General features: G+C 48.3%; 1 protein-coding gene across 1 annotated transcript; it reads left to right on the top strand.

Moving 5' to 3' along the window:
- The first annotated feature begins 14,222 nt into the window (after positions 1 to 14,222).
- On the top strand, positions 14,223 to 18,847 carry LOC126987469 (uncharacterized). The gene is made up of 6 exons (XM_050844440.1): positions 14,223 to 14,531; positions 15,640 to 15,759; positions 16,078 to 16,330; positions 16,857 to 16,956; positions 17,065 to 17,199; positions 17,455 to 18,847. Exons 1-6 carry the CDS (start codon positions 14,519 to 14,521, stop codon positions 17,851 to 17,853), a joined length of 1,020 nt encoding a protein of 339 aa, XP_050700397.1. The 5' UTR covers positions 14,223 to 14,518; the 3' UTR covers positions 17,854 to 18,847.
- The last annotated feature ends 349 nt before the right edge of the window (positions 18,848 to 19,196 follow it).

Raw genomic sequence — 19,196 nt, 5'->3', positions numbered from 1 at the left:
GTGGTGGTGGTTGTGATTGTGGTTGTGATTGTGGTGGTGGTGGTGGTGGTGGTGCCTCGGATCATACCTATGCCCCTCCATGCCCCCCTAACCCCCCCCCCACCCCCCCCCCGCCCCCCCCGCCCCCCCCCCCCCCCCCATGCACTTTCAAGAGGCACCACAAGAACAGTGCCAAACAGAACCTCCTCCTCCTCCTCCTCCTCCTCCTCTTCCTCCTCGTCCTTCTCCCCCTCCTCCTGTATTTTTTTTCTTCCTCCTCTTCATTCTTCAAGTATTTTTTCCATCTCTCTCTCTCTCTCTCTCTCTCTCTCTCTCTCTCTCTCTCTCTCTCTCTCTCTCTCTCTCTCTCTCTCACAGGCACTATCGCTATCTTTATCTCCACCTTCTTCCTTTTCCTCCCTTCCTATTTCTCTCCCCTCCTCCTCCTCCTCCTCCTCCTCCTCCTCCCTCTCCTCTCTCTCCCCTATCCATCTTCTCTCTTTCTTCTCCTTCCCTTCCATTTAATCCTTTCTCCACATGATATCTTCTCTTTATTTCTTTACCTTCCTCATTTATCGTAACCATTATAGCCAGTCTCTCTCTCTCTCTCTCTCTCTCTCTCTCTCTCTCTCTCTCTCTCTCTCTCTCTCTCTCTCTCTCTCTCTCTCTCTCTCTCTCTCTCTCTCTCTCTCTCTCTCTCTCTCTCTCTCTCTCTCTCTCTCTCTCTCTCTCTCTCTCTCTCTCTCTCTCTGATACATTTCATTGATGCTTCCTCTGACGCGCAACACAAAGCCTAAGTAAGTTCACTGCTTTTTTTTTTTTTACAACAAAGGAGACAGCTCAAGGGCACAAAAAAGTAAACAATAATAAAAAAAATAAAAAAACGCTTCTCGCTACTTATTCCAAATCATTTTCAAAACATCCCCAACTTTTGTCCGTTTCCTAATTCATGCTGCGCGCTTCCCCCCTCTCCGTCTCTTTCCCGACCCATGATACTCCTTTCCTCTCTCTTCTCTCTGATATAGTTCACTGATATTTCCTCTTCCACGTAGCACATGAAGACAAAACAGAGCGAACGTTCCCTCCGTAACCCACAGCACATTCACAACAAACTGCACTTGATCCATGGCGCCAAAATTCGTGGAACGCTCAACAAAGCTTCGCCTATGTGTGTGTCTGTGTGTAATCCGCTGGGCTCGTAAGGCTTTCCCTGTTTCCTCTTTGTGGCATGAATTCCTCCTCCTACTCCCCCCTACCTCCTCCTCCTTCTCCTCCTCCTCCTCCTTCTCCCCGTCCGTTCGTTGCTCAATCTCCCAGTGATATACGTGGGTGAAGCGTGTGGATTGGAGTCTATTCAATGGTTACTTTTTGCGGCCTCTCTACCGGTGAAATTAGCAAGCGATGATATAAGGGAAGCGAGGCCACCTGATGTGTGTGTGTCTGTGTGTGTGTGTGTGTGTGTGTGTGTGTGTGATATCAGATCCTTACACATGAGATTGTTACGTTATCCAGTCTAATCCAGCCTCTCTCTCTCTCTCTCTCTCTCTCTCTCTCTCTCTCTCTCTCTCTCTCTCTCTCTCTCTCTCTCTCTCTCTCTCTATCTATCTATCTATCTATCTCTATCTATCTCTATCTATCTCTATCTATCTATCTATCTCTATCTATCTATCTATCTATCTGTCTCAATAACCACCAGTCACTTCTGTATCTTTTCCATTGGCGTGAAGAGAAGAAGAGCGGCTTGGAGGTCAGCACGAGGGAGGGGGAACTTAAGAGAAGGAGGAGGAGGAGGAGGTCGGGGCAGCGAAGAGAACAATGGGCCAGTTTCACAGTTCCCCATGATCGGTTAGTAAGCTCCCAAACCAATACCAGAACCTTCGAAATTTCCTTGTACAGTGTCTGGTGTTTATATTTAAGTTCACAAATTTGATGAAACTATACTAGAAAAGTCTTGTGTATTTAGTGTGGCACCGAAGACCTCCCCATTTTGGATTGTATGGGATTCTACAGTTTGGTTCGGGCTGTTACGAAGACACTGTGTTGGACTGTGAAATCGCCTCAATGTAACGGAGCGGGTGAACAGTGAAAGGGAAGGTGCGAGGGGGCGAGAATTAAGTGCTCTCTTCTTCCTCTTCTTTATCCCCTCCATTTTTTTTTCCGGCTTCTCCTCCTCCTTTTCCTCTTTCTCGTCTTCTTCCTTCTTCTCCTCTTTCTCCTTTTCCTACACCTCCTTCTTATCTTTTTTTTACAACAAAGGAGACAGCTCAAGGGCACAAAAAAAGTAAACAATAATACAAAAAAAAGCCCGCTACTCGCTGCTCAAAAAAGAATCTAAAGAGGTGGCCCACGTTTTCATCCTCTTCGGCCTCTTCTTTTTCCTCTTCCTTCTTCATCTCCTCCTCCTCCTCCTCCTCCTCTCCTGCTCCTCCTTTTCCTCTTTCTCTTCTTCGTTCTCCTCCTCTTTCTCCTTTTAAAACACCTCCTTATCCACCTCTTCGTCCTCCTCCTTTTCCTCTTCCTTCTTCATCTCCTCCTCCTCCTCCTCCTCCTCTCCTGCTCCTCCTTTTCCTCTTTCTCGTCTTCTTCATTCTCCTCCTCTTTCTCCTTTTAAAACACCTCCTTCTTATCCACCTCTTCGTCCTCCTCCTTTTCCTCTTCCTTCTTCATCTCCTCCTCCTCCTCCTCCTGAGTGAGTAAAATCACTGAGAATCGGAAATCGGAGAGGAGGAAAGAGAATGATCAAATTATGTCTTTTTTTCCCTCTCATCCATAACCTTTTTCCTCCTCCTCCTCCTTCTTCTCCTCCTCCTCCTGTTCAGAGCGTACGGTTACGAGTTCTGGCTAAGTCTATTGCCACCTCACGGGAAGACAATCTGATCCCTTGCTATGCGCGAAATTCATTAACTAGAACGTGTGCTTAGCCGGGTATTGTGTAGTATTGAGGTTTCTCCCGTCGATGGTGGTGGTGGTGGTGGTGATGATGGTAGTGGTGGTGGTGGTGGTGGTGGAATCCATGGCTACAGGTGAAGGCATAGCGAAGTCTTCTTTAACACATTCTCGTTTAATACATATAGGCTTTAATAAACAGTTTTCCCTATCACTTAAAGACAAGTTAGTTAGTTTGATATAGGCGGACAGGGCAAGAGAGAGGGGGAAAGGTCAAGGGGAATGCAAGTAATTGTGTATATCATATTTGAGGGACAACAGAACACACACACACACACAAACACAAACACACACACACGCACATGCCCAAACCCTCGCTCCCACATCCCACTCCACATATCACACATATTTCACAGCGTCACGGAACAGAAAGCCCCCCCCCCACTCACCCCCACCCCAGCACAGCCTCGCACGGAGAAGCAGAGCACTGTCGTCATCATCAGCCATAGAGGGTCTAACACAGAAGTATCCTTATAACTTCTTGCAGACACAGCGCCATACAGCGTCCCAGTCAATACTCTACACAGCGCTACCCTTAAAGCCTTACACAGCACTGACATCCCTACACAGTTAGCGATCGGATGCTGCCACAGAACCATTCACACAGCACCCTCCCCACCACACAGCACCCTCCCCACAGCACTCTCCCCACCACACAGCACTCCCCCCACAGTTTTAGATATCCACATCATCATCTACCGAGGATATTTAGTACAGCACCGGGGTCACACAGCAAGCGTCACAGCACAGCACCATCTGCACAGCCTCGTGTCTCGTTGCCCACGCAGTCACACGCCCCCTGAAACACACACACACACACACACACACACACACACACACACACACACACACATTACAATCATTCTCTCTCTCTCTCTCTCTCTCTCTCTCTCTCTCTCTCTCTCTCTCTCTCTCTCTCTCTCTCTCTCTCTCTCTGAGAGAGAGAGAGAGAGAGAGAGAGAGAGCGAGAGAGAGAGAGAGAGAAAGAATTATGTAAAGTGTAATGGTTATGATGGAGAGTATATCACCTACTTCAATATCACTATCCTCCTCTCCTCCCCCCTCCTCCTCCTCCTCCTCCTCCTCCTCCTCCTCCTCCTCCTCCAGGGAATTTTAACGTAGCTGGTTCATAACTTGTGTAGGATACCAGCACACCATCCATTCTTATCCTAATCCATCATCCTCAGCAATTTGAACATAGGCATATCTACGAGAGAGAGAGAGAGAGTAATACATTCTAGCCCTGGGAACGACCAAGCACTAGATAACACTAAAAAGGAAGGGAGAGAGAGAAAGAGAGAGGAGGGGAATTCAAGCGATAAAAAGGGAGATGGGAAGGAAAAGGGTGAGGGAGGGAGAGAATGAGAGGAAGTTTAAGAGAATCGGAGAGGGACAAAATATTTTAACCCTCTCCTACACATGCATAACAGGACCTGCCTTCTATACGACAGGAGCCGCTTTGTCTAGGCCTAGCGGTCCCTTGCAGATTCGTTATGTTATGTAGTTATTATCGAGGCTGGTATTAGATTTCCTAGTGCATCCTCGCCTCAAATAGTCAAGGATTCGTATAGTCTATCAACGTGACTGTTCCACTCTCTCTCTCTCTCTCTCTCTCTCTCTCTCTCTCTCTCTCTCTCTCTCTCTCTCTCTCTCTCTCTCTCTCTCTCTCTCTCTCTCTCTCTCTCTCTCTCTCTCTCTCTCTCTCTCTCAATATCACCCTGAATATTACCAACTAAACCTAACCTAACTTTACCTAACCTCACACTCAATATCACCCTCAATATTACCAACTAAACCTAACCTACCCTAACCTAACCTAACCTAACCTAACCTGACCTGTTCATGAGTGGGCGCAACATACCCGTACAGAGAAGAGAAATATTCCTCCAGAGCGTTGGAAGGTGATAGGGGAGCATGCGATAACTACGACCTCTGCCCAGCGTTACCAAATTATCGTACTCAGCCACTCAGCACATCACATTTATCAGTTTCTGACTCACAGCTATCGTAAACAAACATCAACAAGTAACGCTTTTAACGATAACTTCAACTGGAATCGCGTTATCTGTGTGGGTACGAGAGGTCTGGGTCTTGGAATGGTAAATGCGATGTTTGGAATACGATAATATGGTAACGCTGCGCTCTGCCCCTCCTGATGTCTGTCTCCGCCGCACGCTGTCTGGCATAACACTCCGCCTTCATAACAGCTCGTGGAAAGGCCATCCAATCACCATCAACGAGAGAGAGAGAGAGAGAGAGAGAGATTTCCCGGAGCCTTTTATCTAGCCTGAGTATTATGTAATTTCTCGCCTTCGTCCCATTCTACGCCCTCTGTTTAGTGCGAGGAAAGAACTTGGTGGAGTTAGTGGTGATGATGATGATGATGAGGAGGAGGAGGAGGAGGAGGAGGAGGAGGAAGAGAAGTAACAAACGCACTATATCAGCAACATAAATAACAGTAATAGTAGTAATGATAATATATAGAAGAAGAAGAAGAAGAAGAAGAAGAAGAGGTGAATTACAGACACACACACACACACACACACACACACACACACACACACACACAAGGGAGTCTTATCGCCAACACATCCCTTGTGGAGCCGCCATTAGGTTACGAGGAGAGATAACTCGGAGGGAGGAGGAAAGAGGGAGGGGGAGAGAAGAGGAAGAGGGAGGAGAGAAGAGGAGGGAGGAGAGGAGAGGAGGGGAAGGAGGGGACCGGAGGAGGAGTGAAGAGAAGATGGAAAGAAGAGGAAAGGAGAAAGGGGAATGAGGAAGGGAAGGGAAGGGGAAAGAGAAGGGAAGGGAGAAGGGGAGAGAAGGGGAGAGAGACGGGAGGAACGGGGGAAGAGAAGGGAAGGGAAAGGGAGAGAAGGGGAGAGGGAAGGGAAGAGGAAAGGGAGGAACGGGGAAAGAGAAGGGAAGGGAAAGGGAAGGAAGGGGAGAGGGAAGGGAAGAGGAAAGGGAGGAACGGAGGAAGAGGAAGGAAGGGAGAGGGAAGGGAAGAGGAAAGGGAGGAACGGAGGAAGAGGAAGAAGGGAAGGGGAAGGAAGGGGAAAGGGAGGGAAAGGATTGATAGAGAAGTCGAAAAATATGAGAAGGTGAATGCATGCTGCTATCTACCTTTCACGGGCTGCGGTGTGATGCTCGATGGTGGGCGTCGTGGTGAGGGCGGTGGTGGTGAAGGTGGTGCTGGTGGTGCTGGTGCTGTAGTAGTAGGTGGTGGTGATGGTGCTGTAGTATGTTGTGGAGGGACACGTTCAGGGCTAAGTGGAGGGAGGTTCAGCGTCTCTCGCCCTGCTTTGAAAGTGTAACGAGAGAAACTTGTCACGCGAGGACCCGTGCACTGGTCCCTCGCACAGTCTTGCCAGAGCCTGCAGGAGAGAATAGCAAAGGTTAGGTTAGGTTCGTCATGGAGGAGTCAGGAGGAGGGGAGAAGAGCGATGGGAGGACAGATGACTTGGCGGAGAGATGGAAGTAGGAGACATGAGGCAGCTGGAGCCAGAGGAAGAAAATGCAAAAGACACAAGCAACCGGTGACAACATATCAGAAGGCAAGACCCAAGATGGACAGAAGCTTTACAGGCAGAAGACGCGTCCACTCAGTGAACTGTCAAGCAGTACTTTCCATAGAACTCAAGTTATGTATAAGAGCGCGTCCGAGGCTGCCTCCAGGATACAGAAGATGCTGCCGCCACCGCTCCAAGCCAACGACTGCACACAGACTCCTAGATTCCCTGACTCTACTATTTGACATAGAGAAAAACTGAAATCGGGTAGGAGTGAAGTGTGTGCAATCATCGGCTCGGGGCGACAGCGGCATCATGGCAGTGTATCCCTGAGACAGCCTCAGACGCACTCTAGTCTATAACTTGAACTCTATGGAAAATTCAGCTTGGAGTTGAGTGGCCACATGTGGCGCTGCCTGTATAGCCAATACGGTCCATTAAGGATCAAGGCGAAGCAGAGGATGATCAAGAAGAACAAGAACAATATGAAAATTAAGAAGAAAAAGAAGAATCGTGAGGCAGACAGGCAGGAGCGACTCTATACTGTAGTACAACCATTTTTAAGAGTCCGTTTTGGTGTTGGTCACTGTGGGTCAGCCCCTCCCCCTCCCCACCCCGCCGCTCTGCCAGTCCCAACACCTCTCTCTTCCTCTCATATGTCCGCTATTTACTACTTCTAAGTGAATATAATTAATGATTTGATAATCCAATAAGGCAATATAGTGTGAAGATTGATGCGTTTTTTCTGAATACTAACAATGATTGTGTACAAACACCACAACACTTGACAACGCCGAGAGCCTGGCACACGGCACTTCCCTCAAGGTCACGGACAGGATAGAGGCGGTCCGGGTTGAGAGAGAGAGAGAGAGAGAGAGAGAGAGAGAGAGGGAGGGCATGGGCTTTTTTTTCTTTATATTTACATCTTACATAGTGCAATTAAATACAAATATGTCGTGTGCGCGTAAGTGTGCGGGAGTGTCGAAGTTTATAGAGTGCCCCCTTGAACGCAGTCCGCATGGCCGTTCTCGTCGCTGGTGCGGCAGATGAGGTAAACATGCCGTCGCGACACACACCGATATAAGAAAAAAGAAAATGTCTTGCGGAGAGATCTTTGAAGGGGAGACACATACAAAACAATAGTCATAGTCTTAAACATCTCTGCGCCCCAACACACACATTTGACAAGGCTTCGTAGGTGTTTTGGGCATTTCCAGCGGCACTTGAATGGTCCTGGAATAGTTTTACCATTCTTTAGTACCATGAACTTATAAAAACACTCATGAAAAGGCTGTTAATCTCCTTTTCGGCGTTTGGAAATAGGTGATGTGAGGGGAAGGGTTTCAGAATACCGACCAAGGAACACACGAGATAGGCTGGAGAGATAGCACAGGACCGGGAGGCGGCTGTATACAAGATCCTCAATCAACCCTAACTTCAGCGACCTCACTCGAGTGGAACACCGGGGGGCAGCATGGACCAAGCAAGTCAAACATCATGGCAGTCACTGTAAATTAAATTCGCCTGCGTCACTAACGGGCTGGCGTCGATCAAAAAGTCCCTCAAGAGAGCCTACCAGCGCTATAGACAGCATGTAAAAGAATGAATAATAAAAAGTGGACGCGAGGCTCATGGTTACTGGCCTACACGTCTCACACAGCGTCCTTCATCACCATTTCACCCCCGCCTCAGGACCCACGACTCACACCTGCCCCATGAACACCACACACCACGGGCCTCCCCTTACCTAAGAACACACGTTGAGCCGCTGAAAAAGTTGGAAAGTTTGGTTTAGTCGGCGCAACATCTGTGGTCATATGCCGGAGAGACAGGAGAGGAAGGAATTATAGAAGGGAACAGACCCCAGGAGACGGGACACAACCCCCGATTAATACCTGGTACCCATTCACTGCTGGGTGGACAGGGGCGTAGGGTATCGGAAAAGCCGCCCAAATTTTTCCACTCCGCCCGGGAATCGAACCCGGGCTCTCTCGATTGTGAGCCGAGTGTGCTAACCACTGCACCACGAACCCCAATGCGCCCCTAAAGCAAACCTCGCCATAATCAGCCATGGTCCACACAGCATTCCGCACTGTTCCCCGCCTCACAGTTATACCCACGCCTGTCCCATGTACACCACACACACCACGGAGCCTCCCCTTACCCAAGAACACGCGCTGAGCCGATAAAACATCCCCGTTTGCCAGGGATTACCACAGACACCCAAGGTTCACGCAGCATCCCGCACCGTTCCCCGCCTTACCCCACCATGACCCACACACACCACGAAGCCTCCCCTTACCCAAGAACTCGCGCTGGGCCGCTGAAACACCTCGCTGGGGAAGAGTAAGACCACTGCGGTAAGCCACTCGCCATCATCACTCGTCACTCGTCGTGCAAGAGCCTGGCTAGACGCGGCGCTGAGGATGGACGGTTCAGTTGTGAGGCTCCGAACGGCCTATACACCCACGAAGCAGATACATGACTTCCTTCCCAGGCGCCTCCAAAGCTACAAGCGGTCATGAGGCCTCGATTGACTTAACTAAATGCCTATGGAGCTAATGATCTTGTCCTGTGAATGTAGTGTCTTGTTAGGGCTGCACGGTGACGTCTGGACCAGTTGGGAAAAGTAAACTATGTCGAGGGTTCGGAACACGGCAGCGCTCGACTTGGGGAAGGGCGCGCGGGAGACCAGAATACGCACGCCACACCACCGCGGCCTGTGTTGCCCCTGATCCCGCCGCCTGTGACTGTGATCCGTGGCTCAGTGGCGGCTTGTAGGATGGTGAAGAAGAGGAACAACAGAAAAAAGTAACAGCAACGACATCAATAATTAGGAAAACGAGGATAAGAGGGAAGAAGAAGAGGAAGAAGAAGAAGAAACAACAACAACAACAACAACAACGATTAGGAGAAGGACGAGGATAAAAAGTAGAAGAAGTAGAAGAAGAAGAAGAAGAAAAAGAACAAGATAAAGAACAAGAAAAACAAGAAGAACAAGAACAAGAACAACAAGAACAAGAACAACAAGAACAAGAGAAAAAAAACACCAGAACCACCCCCACAACCACCAAAACCACCACCACCACCACCAACACCACCAACACCCACAACAACAACAACAAGGAAGAGAAAAGAAGTCCGTGATGGTGATGGTGATGGTGGTGATTATGGTAAAAGAGACTGTAGATAATTGTGGTAGTGACACCGATTTAAGGAGGAGGAGGAGGAGGAGGAGGAGGAGACACAGAGGAAAGAAGAGCAGAAGAAGTAAAGAAGAGAGAGAAGAAGAAGAGACTGCCGGGAAAGATTACTGGCGGCGAGAGAGACCGATTGTCCTCGCTTTACCCGCCATTGACTGCAGAGAGAGAGAGAGAGAGAGAGAGAGTGTGTCAAGGCGGTTTCTCGAGGCCTGCCGTAATCGAGGCCCGAGGGTGTGTAATGGGCGGGATATGCCACCACTCGGAGGGCTGAAAAGGCTTTGGAGACGCTCAGTGCGGCTCTCCTTCTCTCCTCTGACGGCTCGATTATGCAAATGCCCGCCGATGCAAAACAGAGGTAATGAGAGCCGATAGAACTGATATATTGCGTGCGATTGTGTGTGTGTGTGTGTGTGTGTGTGTGTGTGTGTGTGAGAGAGAGAGAGAGAGAGAGAGAGAGAGAGAGAGAGAGAGAGAGAGATCCACCTTCCCCTCCTCTCTCTCCTCCCCTACTCATTTTCCTCCTCCTTCCTTTTTCTTCCTCTTCCTCCTCCTTCTTTCCTTCGTAACCCTTTCTTCCCTTTCTTTTCTAATTCTCTTTCCCTTCTTCTTTTCATTTTCCTCCAGTCTTCCCCTCCTCTCCGTTTCTCGCTCCCATTACCTCTCCTTTTCCTCCTCTTTCCTCATCTTCCTCCTTCTTTTCCTTACCTACCTTTTCTATACAAATCATTTCTTTTTCCTCCCTTTTTCTTCTCCGCAAACTCTTTTCCCTAATACCTCGTTCGCTGCCTCCTTATCCCTTCCCCTCACCCCTGACATTCACTCTCTCCCCTCCTCCTTCTTCTCGTACCTCCCCTTCGTCTCTCCCACCTCCCCAACCTCTTCAGCAGACAAACTCGTACCTTCCCCAGGAGACTCTCTAGCTATGTCTCTCCTTTATTCCTTTACCTCCTCCTCCGCCTCCACCGCCGCCAATGTCACCTTTGCCTCTAACTCGTCGACAGTCATAAGCACAAAGGTATAGCATTGAGGTCACAGGCGTATGAGGAACGACTTATCTTATTCATGGGAGAAGAGAGACGCCTTATATAGAGAGGGAGGGGGGAAACGGTCTTCAAATACATTAGAAACGGGGCCTGGTTGACTGATATTTTTTAACCTGATGTCAAGGGCAGAGCCTAAGACGGAGGAGAAAGCTTGTGATAAGGATGCCGTTCTGTTCCTGACGCGGACGGCCAGCAACAGAGCCAGAACCAGAGGTCCCTTCGCCCTCCTTCGCCTTCACGCCAAGCACATTGAAGTGATTTATGAGCAACATTTATCATTTTTACAAGACATCCTTCAGTGTAAAGAGTCCTCCTCATAGTCCGGGGCGCCTTAAGTGTGTGTGTGTGTGTGTGTGTGTGTGTGTGTGTGTGTGTGTGTGTGTGTATGCATATAATGTAGTGTGACATATTTCTCTGTGAACCCATGTGATATATTTCTCTGTGAACCCGTGATATATTTCTCTGTGAACCCAAGTGTGATATATTTCCCTGTGAACCCAAGTGTGATATATTTCTCTGTGAACCAGTGTGATATATTTCTCTGTGAACCAGTGTGATATATTTCTCTGTGAACCCATGTGATATATTTCTCTGTGAACCAGTGTGATATATTTCTCTGTGAACCAGTGTGATATATTTCTCTGTGAACCCATGTGATATATTTCTCTGTGAACCCATGTGATATATTTCTCTGTGAACCCATGTGATATATTTCTCTGTGAACCCATGTGATATATTTCTCTGTGAACCCATGTGATATATTTCTCTGTGAACCCATGTGATATATTTCTCTGTGAACCCATGTGATATATTTCTCTGTGAACCCATGTGATATATTTCTCTGTGAACCAGTGTGATATATTTCTCTGTGAACCCATGTGATATATTTCTCTGTGAACCCAAGTGATATATTTCTCTGTGAACCAGTGTGATATATTTCTCTGTGAACCAGTGTGATATATTTCTCTGTGAACCAGTGTGATATATTTCTCTGTGAACCAGTGTGATATATTTCTTTGTGAACCCCTGTGATATATTTCTCTGTGAACCAGTGTGATATATTTCTCTGTGAACCAGTGTGATATATTTCTCTGCGAACCAGTGTGATATATTTCTCTGCGAACCAGTGTGATATATTTCTCTGTGAACCAGTGTGATATATTTCTCTGCGAACCAGTGTGATATATTTCTCTGCGAACCAGTGTGATATATTTCTCTGCGAACCAGTGTGATATATTTCTCTGTGAACCAGTGTGATATATTTCTCTGCGAACCAGTGTGATATATTTCTCTGTGAACCAGTGTGATATATTTCTCTGTGAACCAGTGTGATATATTTCTCTGCGAACCCATGTGATATATTTCTCTGTGAACCCGTGTGATATATTTCTCTGTGAACCCATGTGATATATTTCTCTGTGAACCAGTGTGATATATTTCTCTGTGAACCAGTGTGATATATTTCTCTGTGAACCAGTGTGATATATTTCTCTGTGAACCAGTGTGATATATTTCTCTGTGAACCAGTGTGATATATTTCTCTGTGAACCAGTGTGATATATTTCTCTGTGAACCCAAGTGATATATTTCTCTGTGAACCAGTGTGATATATTTCTCTGCGAACCAGTGTGATATATTTCTCTGTGAACCAGTGTGATATATTTCTCTGCGAACCAGTGTGATATATTTCTCTGCGAACCAGTGTGATATATTTCTCTGTGAACCAGTGTGATATATTTCTCTGAGAACCAGTGTGATATATTTCTCTGCGAACCAGTGTGATATATTTCTCTGTGAACCAGTGTGATATATTTCTCTGTGAACCAGTGTGATATATTTCTCTGTGAACCAGTGTGATATATTTCTCTGCGAACCAGTGTGATATATTTCTCTGCGAACCAGTGTGATATATTTCTCTGTGAACCAGTGTGATATATTTCTCTGCGAACCAGTGTGATATATTTCTCTGTGAACCAGTGTGATATATTTCTCTGTGAACCCATGTGATATATTTCTCTGTGAACCAGTGTGATATATTTCTCTGTGAACCCATGTGATATATTTCTCTGTGAACCAGTGTGATATATTTCTCTGTGAACCAGTGTGATATATTTCTCTGTGAACCAGTGTGATATATTTCTCTGTGAACCAGTGTGATATATTTCTCTGTGAACCCATGTGATATATTTCTCTGTGAACCAGTGTGATATATTTCTCTGTGAACCAGTGTGCTATATTTATCTGCGAACCCATGTGATATATTTCTCTGTGAACCAGTGTGATATATTTCTCTGTGAACCCATGTGATATATTTCTCTGTGAACCCATGTGATATATTTCTCTGTGAACCAGTGTGATATATTTCTCTGTGAACCAGTGTGATATATTTCTCTGTGAACCCATGTGATATATTTCTCTGTGAACCAGTGTGATATATTTCTCTGTGAACCCATGTGATATATTTCTCTGTGAACCAGTGTGATATATTTCTCTGTGAACCCATGTGATATATTTCTCTGTGAACCCAAGTGCTATATTTCTCTGTGAACCAGTGTGATATATTTCTCTGTGAACCAGTGTGATATATTTCTCTGTGAACCCAAGTGCTATATTTCTCTGTGAACCAGTGTGATATATTTCTCTGTGAACCAGTGTGATATATTTCTCTGTGAACCAGTGTGATATATTTCTCTGCGAACCCATGTGATATATTTCTCTGTGAACCCAAGTGCTATATTTCTCTGTGAACCAGTGTGATATATTTCTCTGTGAACCAGTGTGATATATTTCTCTGTGAACCAGTGTGATATATTTCTCTGTGAACCCATGTGATATATTTCTCTGTGAACCCATGTGATATATTTCTCTGTGAACCAGTGTGATATATTTCTCTGTGAACCAGTGTGATATATTTCTCTGTGAACCCATGTGATATATTTCTCTGTGAACCCATGTGATATATTTCTCTGTGAACCCATGTGATATATTTCTCTGTGATGTGTAAATCAGAATAAAAAAAAATGAAAAAAGGGAGGGAAAAGATGTGACAGAATATGAACACGACCCCCAAAAAACGATGGTTCCTACTGCAGGCTTTTCCTCCCTCTGGCATTCACTTACGGTCCCTAGCAACCATGTTAGGATGCCACACCCCGCCCCTTGCGAGCTGTTCATGAGCCTATTTTGCGGGTTAGTGGGTTTATACAAGTATTTTTATTCCCCTTCCAGTTATAATATGGCGCAAAGAGTCAGTAATAGGTCTTAGGTAGAGTCAGGTCTATCTGGATGAGGAATGCAGCGTCCTCAACCTTCCCGATTTGTCTATCTTTCTTTTCCTCGATCCATCCTGTTCATGCTTCTCTCTTTGGGTAACCGGGGGATTAATCCTTCCAGGGGTCCTGCGTTCCTGCGAGCAGTCACCCAACCACATGACTCATAAAAATGTGAGGCACACACACACACACACACACACACACACACATGGAATCTCACGCTCCTTTAAGTGTACAAAAATATCGTATTCGTTCACAAAACAACAACAAATCCACTGCGAGGCAAGACACCAAGAAAAGGCACTAAGGAAGATGAGGAAAAGAATGACAAAATAAACATATCAAGAAAAGCATTAATAATAACACAAGTAGTGAACGTTCCCTGCCCGTTCACCACGAACAGAAGGGACGAACCAGTGACAAACTTTTCCCTCCTGTCGCGATGACGCAACAGGCTATGATAAGTCACGCATCCTGTAAAGTCTCACACTGACGGCATACAGTAAAGACCTGAGAACAGTTGCACGACTACTCTGGCTACTCAGTCCACCACGCCGACAGCTATGCACGAAGAAGGTAAGTCATCGTAGAAGATTCAAGAAGGAACATTAAGAATAAAAAACACAGGGCCATGTTCTTAAACCTTTCGAGCCCAAGCACACATATTTGGCAGGGCTTTTGGTGGGAGTTTGCGAAATCTCCATGGATAGTTTTATGGCCCTTGTGGTAGTTCGACCCTCCTTCCTAAAACAACACTTATTAGAACCCGACTGATCTCCTAGTCGGCCATTGTAACCAGTCGATGTGAGTGAGGGGCGAAAGCGTCTGAGAATGTCGACCGTCTGTCTCCGCCTCCAACAGTGAGGACGAACACCTCCGAGCAAGCACGACCTCCAGAGCCAGAGCGAGCACCGACCCTTCTGGAAGAGTCCCAGCAACACTCAGGTCCAGCTTGGGTTCCGGGAGCGTTACGAAGGCGGTCAAGTCAAGGCAATAGGGACTCACGGAGGAGCAGAGGCAGGGCGGGGCGTCGTCTGCGTGGCACCATGGCGCGGCCGGACACACAAAGGCCTGCGAGGAACGGGAGAGTGTAAAGATTAGGCGTCGTAGGATAAAAGGGGAAGTGTTCATGCTGCCTCGTGAGTTCGGAAGCTCTAGATAGACTCCTCGGCGTGTCAGTGCCTCGACAAGCTCGCGAAGGCAGGCAGGGCGGTGCTGTGCGACCGTCCCGCTGTGCCAGGATTGCTGTGAGTCAGTGTTCGGGTCGGTCTTCAGGTGATACACGTCCGAGGGCAAGGCGCACGGCATCGACAGACTCCACAGGGAAAGGCAGGTACGGAAGCGCCAGTCGGCCGTCGTGCTGTGCCAAGAATGACGCCCCTGTTCTCCAAGCGGGCCTGCTATCGCACCGATGGATATTTTGTGGGTTGGCGGCGCGAGTGTTGTTTTTTTATTTTTTTATTATTGCTGTACAGTGACGCCAATAGTTTTAGTTTTTTTTCTCACTGTTGTGGTCGACCTCTTGTATCACCACACAGCCTTGCAGAGGCTCACCTTACACTTCGATCGCCTTTCGCTGTTTTCCGTACGGGGTGCGTCGAGAAGCGAGACTTAGCGAGGAGGCGCGGCCGATACTTAAGACAGTGTTTTGCCACCACCAAACTCACGTCTGCTCTGTCCGCAGGAACAGCCGCTGACACCGGTCTGGAGATGGCGGGGAACTGCACCCTGCCGTTGTCGGAGGACGCTCTACTACGTTTCTTCCTCGTCTACTGCTGTTTCATCTGCATCGTTGGCATAACATGTAAGTCTTCAACGTGGGGAAAAATACCACGCAGAGTTACGTGTACTGATGTTTTGTAAAGATGGCGCCTTATTGCCTTTAGCTGTGCTGCGGTGAACGATTAACGGGCTGTGGCGAGGCAGGACGCAGCGCGAAGTTAGGTCTGTGTCGCGGCAGACGGCTTCCCCGCGCTGCGTTACCTGCACGGCTCGCAGCCAGAGTTGTGGGCGAAGGAAAACACTGCTGGCAGCTCAGCCTTTACGCATTATTACATGACACATGTTCTCCCCTCTGCTGCGTCACTTTGAGCGTGTTAAAGCAGTCTTCCATCGTGTTCAGGTAATGTTGTGGCGCTGTGGTGCGTGGCGCGCTGCCCCCGCACCATCACTCCCGTCAAGGTGATCCTGGGCGCGATCTTCTCCAGCACGCTGCTCCTGTGCCTCGTGGGGCCTCCCTCCACGGCGAACCTCGCACTCTCCAAGCTGCGCTGCGACGGGGAGGTTCCAAAGACGGTCCAGATGTTCGCCACTATCAGCGTCTGCATCTTCACAAAAATGGAAAGCATTTACGTCTTCGTTATGGCGCTACTCAGGTGTGTGTGTGTGTGTGTGTGTGTGTGTGTGTGTGTGTGTGTGTGTGTGTGTGTGTGTGTGTGTGTGTGTGTGTGTGTGTGTGTGTGTGTGTGTGTGTGTGTGTGTGTGTGTGTGTGTGTGTGTGTGTGTGTGTGTGTGTGTGTGTGTGTGTGTGTGTGTGTGTGTGTGTGTGTGTGTGTGTGTGTGTGTGTGTGTGTGTGTGTGTGTGTGTGTGTGTGCGCGCTAGGAGGGATCTGGGGGACAACATCGTAAAGTGGGCGCGGCAACCCGCCGCCGACGTGATGCCCACACTGATTCCTTGATTGATTTTGAGACGCCCTCTTGAAGGCGCCGCCTGTTGTAAGTCAGGTGTGCGGCACAGGTGTTCCGGAGGCTGGGAATACAGCACCTTGCATGACCTCTCGTGCCCATGAGCTTCACCAGCTGTTTTCAGTCACCTTCCAACAGGCAGCGGCAGGTTCAGCCCTCGCGGCCCTGGGCTGCAGCAGCCACAAACACTGACGCGCGTGGTCTGTCTTCCCGCAGAGCTCGGGGGGTGTGGGCGCCGCGGCGGGGCCCAGTGAGGATGCGCACGGCCGTGGCTGCGGTAGTGGGGGTCGGACTCTACATCTTACTCGAGACTGCGGTACTTGATCCATACTCTGTTGCCACATGACAGTGATGGGTATACACGCCGTTGGTGGAGTGGCGGCCACACTTCCTGACACACAATGCCTGTTTCTCTTTGCCATAGGTGATGGTTGCACTGAAATGGATGCCGAATATCCACAGTCACTCGAGGAATATCAGGCTGGTGGCTTCCAAAATAGTGCACTACCTCCTACCCGTGCTGCTCACCCTCGCTTGCTACCTGTCGACCATCGTGGCGGTGAGTCTTGCGGCGGCTTTGTGTTGAGACTGACGGTCATGCCGCCATGACGCTTGCTTGTTGCGTGTTCTCGAGGTGGTTCGGGGACTCTGTGCTGTGGCCACGTTTACGCCATGAACGCCAAACCTCACGCGTATGTTGTTTTAGTGCTTACGCGGCTGGGTGTTGAGAGAACTAGACTATATTGCCACGCTGAACCCGACTTGGTTCTTTTAGATACGTCAACACGCTAATCAGGTGCTGTTCGTGTTCCAGGTGAGACGTAACAAGCGTAATCTGGCCGGCAGTCAGCCCACAGCGGCAGTGACGATGGTGATGGACGAGGCGACGCGGGCCATGCTGGCGGTGTTCATCAGCAACCTGGTCTTCGTCCTCCCATGCGCCATCAAATTCATCATGACCACTGAGTTCACCAAATTCATGATGGACATCTTTTTAGTGTTCTTTTACACGCATCTGTTCGTGGACCCGTTGGTGTTTGTGTGCTTCAACAGTCACCACCGGAGGCACGTCCTGCAGGCCCTCCAGCTCTGCCTCGGCCGCCCTCCTCGCGAAGAAGGCGCGTTAACCATCGAGTCACAGGTCGCTCAGTCGTCCCCTGCCCTAGGAGTCCCGACGAGGGGCGAGGCAAAGACTCAAGAGGATACCTGCTGAAGGGTTTGAAGTGGAGGGAAAGGAGGTGGTGGAGGAGAACAGGGCGGAGCAGTGGAGGGGAAGGGAACATTGGAGGAGGAGGGGAGGGGAGTGTAGGTGAAAAGAGGGTTACGCCGAAAAAGAAGCGAGAGGAGGAGGGGAGGGGAGGGGAGGGGAAGAGAGGGTAACACGCAGAGGAAGAACAGGGGGAGAGGAGGGAGAGGAAGAGACAGGACAAGGAGGAGAACAAAGAAAGTCCAAAGCGGAACCAAAACAAATAATACAGAAAGCAGTACAGATCAAGTTCTCCGAGACACAGAAGCCTGTGATAAAGATGGCGACTGGACGGAACGTGCTGGCGACATCTGGCCTTGATCAACGCCTCGGCCCTGACATCAACCACACGGATGAGGAAACAAACACTGCAAGAAATGTTCGGGAGATGGCGACAGTGTTATACTTGAACACACAACGGAAAGGACAGCGCCCCGTTTTGTGCGCCGCTAAGGAAGGTTCCGCCCCGCCCTGCGGCCGGGGCCACGCGGCGATGCATGAGTCTCCGGAAAAGGATCAAACAGCCCAGGCGGACGCTGAGGACGTTCCGCTGAGCAAGCCAAGGCCAGGGTGTCGAGGCGCAGGGCTGGACAGTAGACCTTCTTCAAGGTCAGCTTGGACTTACGGATAAGTGTTTGGTTCCACGTGTACATGTTTCGAGTACGTAAGTGTTCGTGTGCCGCCAGGGCTGCTTTATGGATCCACAACTGAGGCTATCTTTCCACACACAACTGCAGGTGTTCCATGTGTTGTGTTGTGGTCAGTGTTCGTGCCCTGCCATTGCCGATCCACGGCATCACAGCATAACTCTGGCGTCCTGTTACTGTGACTGTGTGTTAATTTGTAACGTGATGATGTGGCAGGGCACGTACAGCCGGACCTCAGCTGTGATGGATACTGTATGATTTCAGAGGTATGATGAACGATGATTTATGATGATAGGAAAGCTCTTATTGGCAGAAGCGTGTACGTGTCATATATATATATATATATATATATATATATATATATATATATATATATATATATATATATATATATATATATATATATATATATATATATACATATTAGATTTATTTATAGCTACTTCTCAATGCTCTGAACATAGTTCTGGGGCAGTAATGTATTGTTTTCACCATTTATGTCGTCATATCAATGATCCCATGGACCCCAATGAGTGCCCCGGTGCACCCCAGGGCCGGGATTGCAACAAAACTTGGCTTACAGTTATAAAAGGAATATATTCACATTTGGGCATTTTATATAGTCGTCAATAAATAGATTAGATCGCGATGCATTTTTTAATT

Source organism: Eriocheir sinensis, chromosome 65 (genome assembly GCF_024679095.1).
Source record: "Eriocheir sinensis breed Jianghai 21 chromosome 65, ASM2467909v1, whole genome shotgun sequence".
Classification (NCBI taxonomy): Eukaryota; Metazoa; Arthropoda; class Malacostraca; order Decapoda; family Varunidae; genus Eriocheir; species Eriocheir sinensis.
Note: the sequence above shows the minus strand (reverse complement) of the source record. Positions and strands in the feature narration are given on the sequence as shown.

Bases quoted from the DNA above. Each gene is read 5' to 3' on its own strand.
- LOC126987469 (XM_050844440.1), top strand. The intron at 15,760-16,077 runs GTAAGTCTTCAA...CATCGTGTTCAG, and splicing joins CTGCATCGTTGGCATAACAT to GTAATGTTGTGGCGCTGTGG. The intron at 17,200-17,454 runs GTGAGTCTTGCG...TTCGTGTTCCAG, and splicing joins ACCTGTCGACCATCGTGGCG to GTGAGACGTAACAAGCGTAA.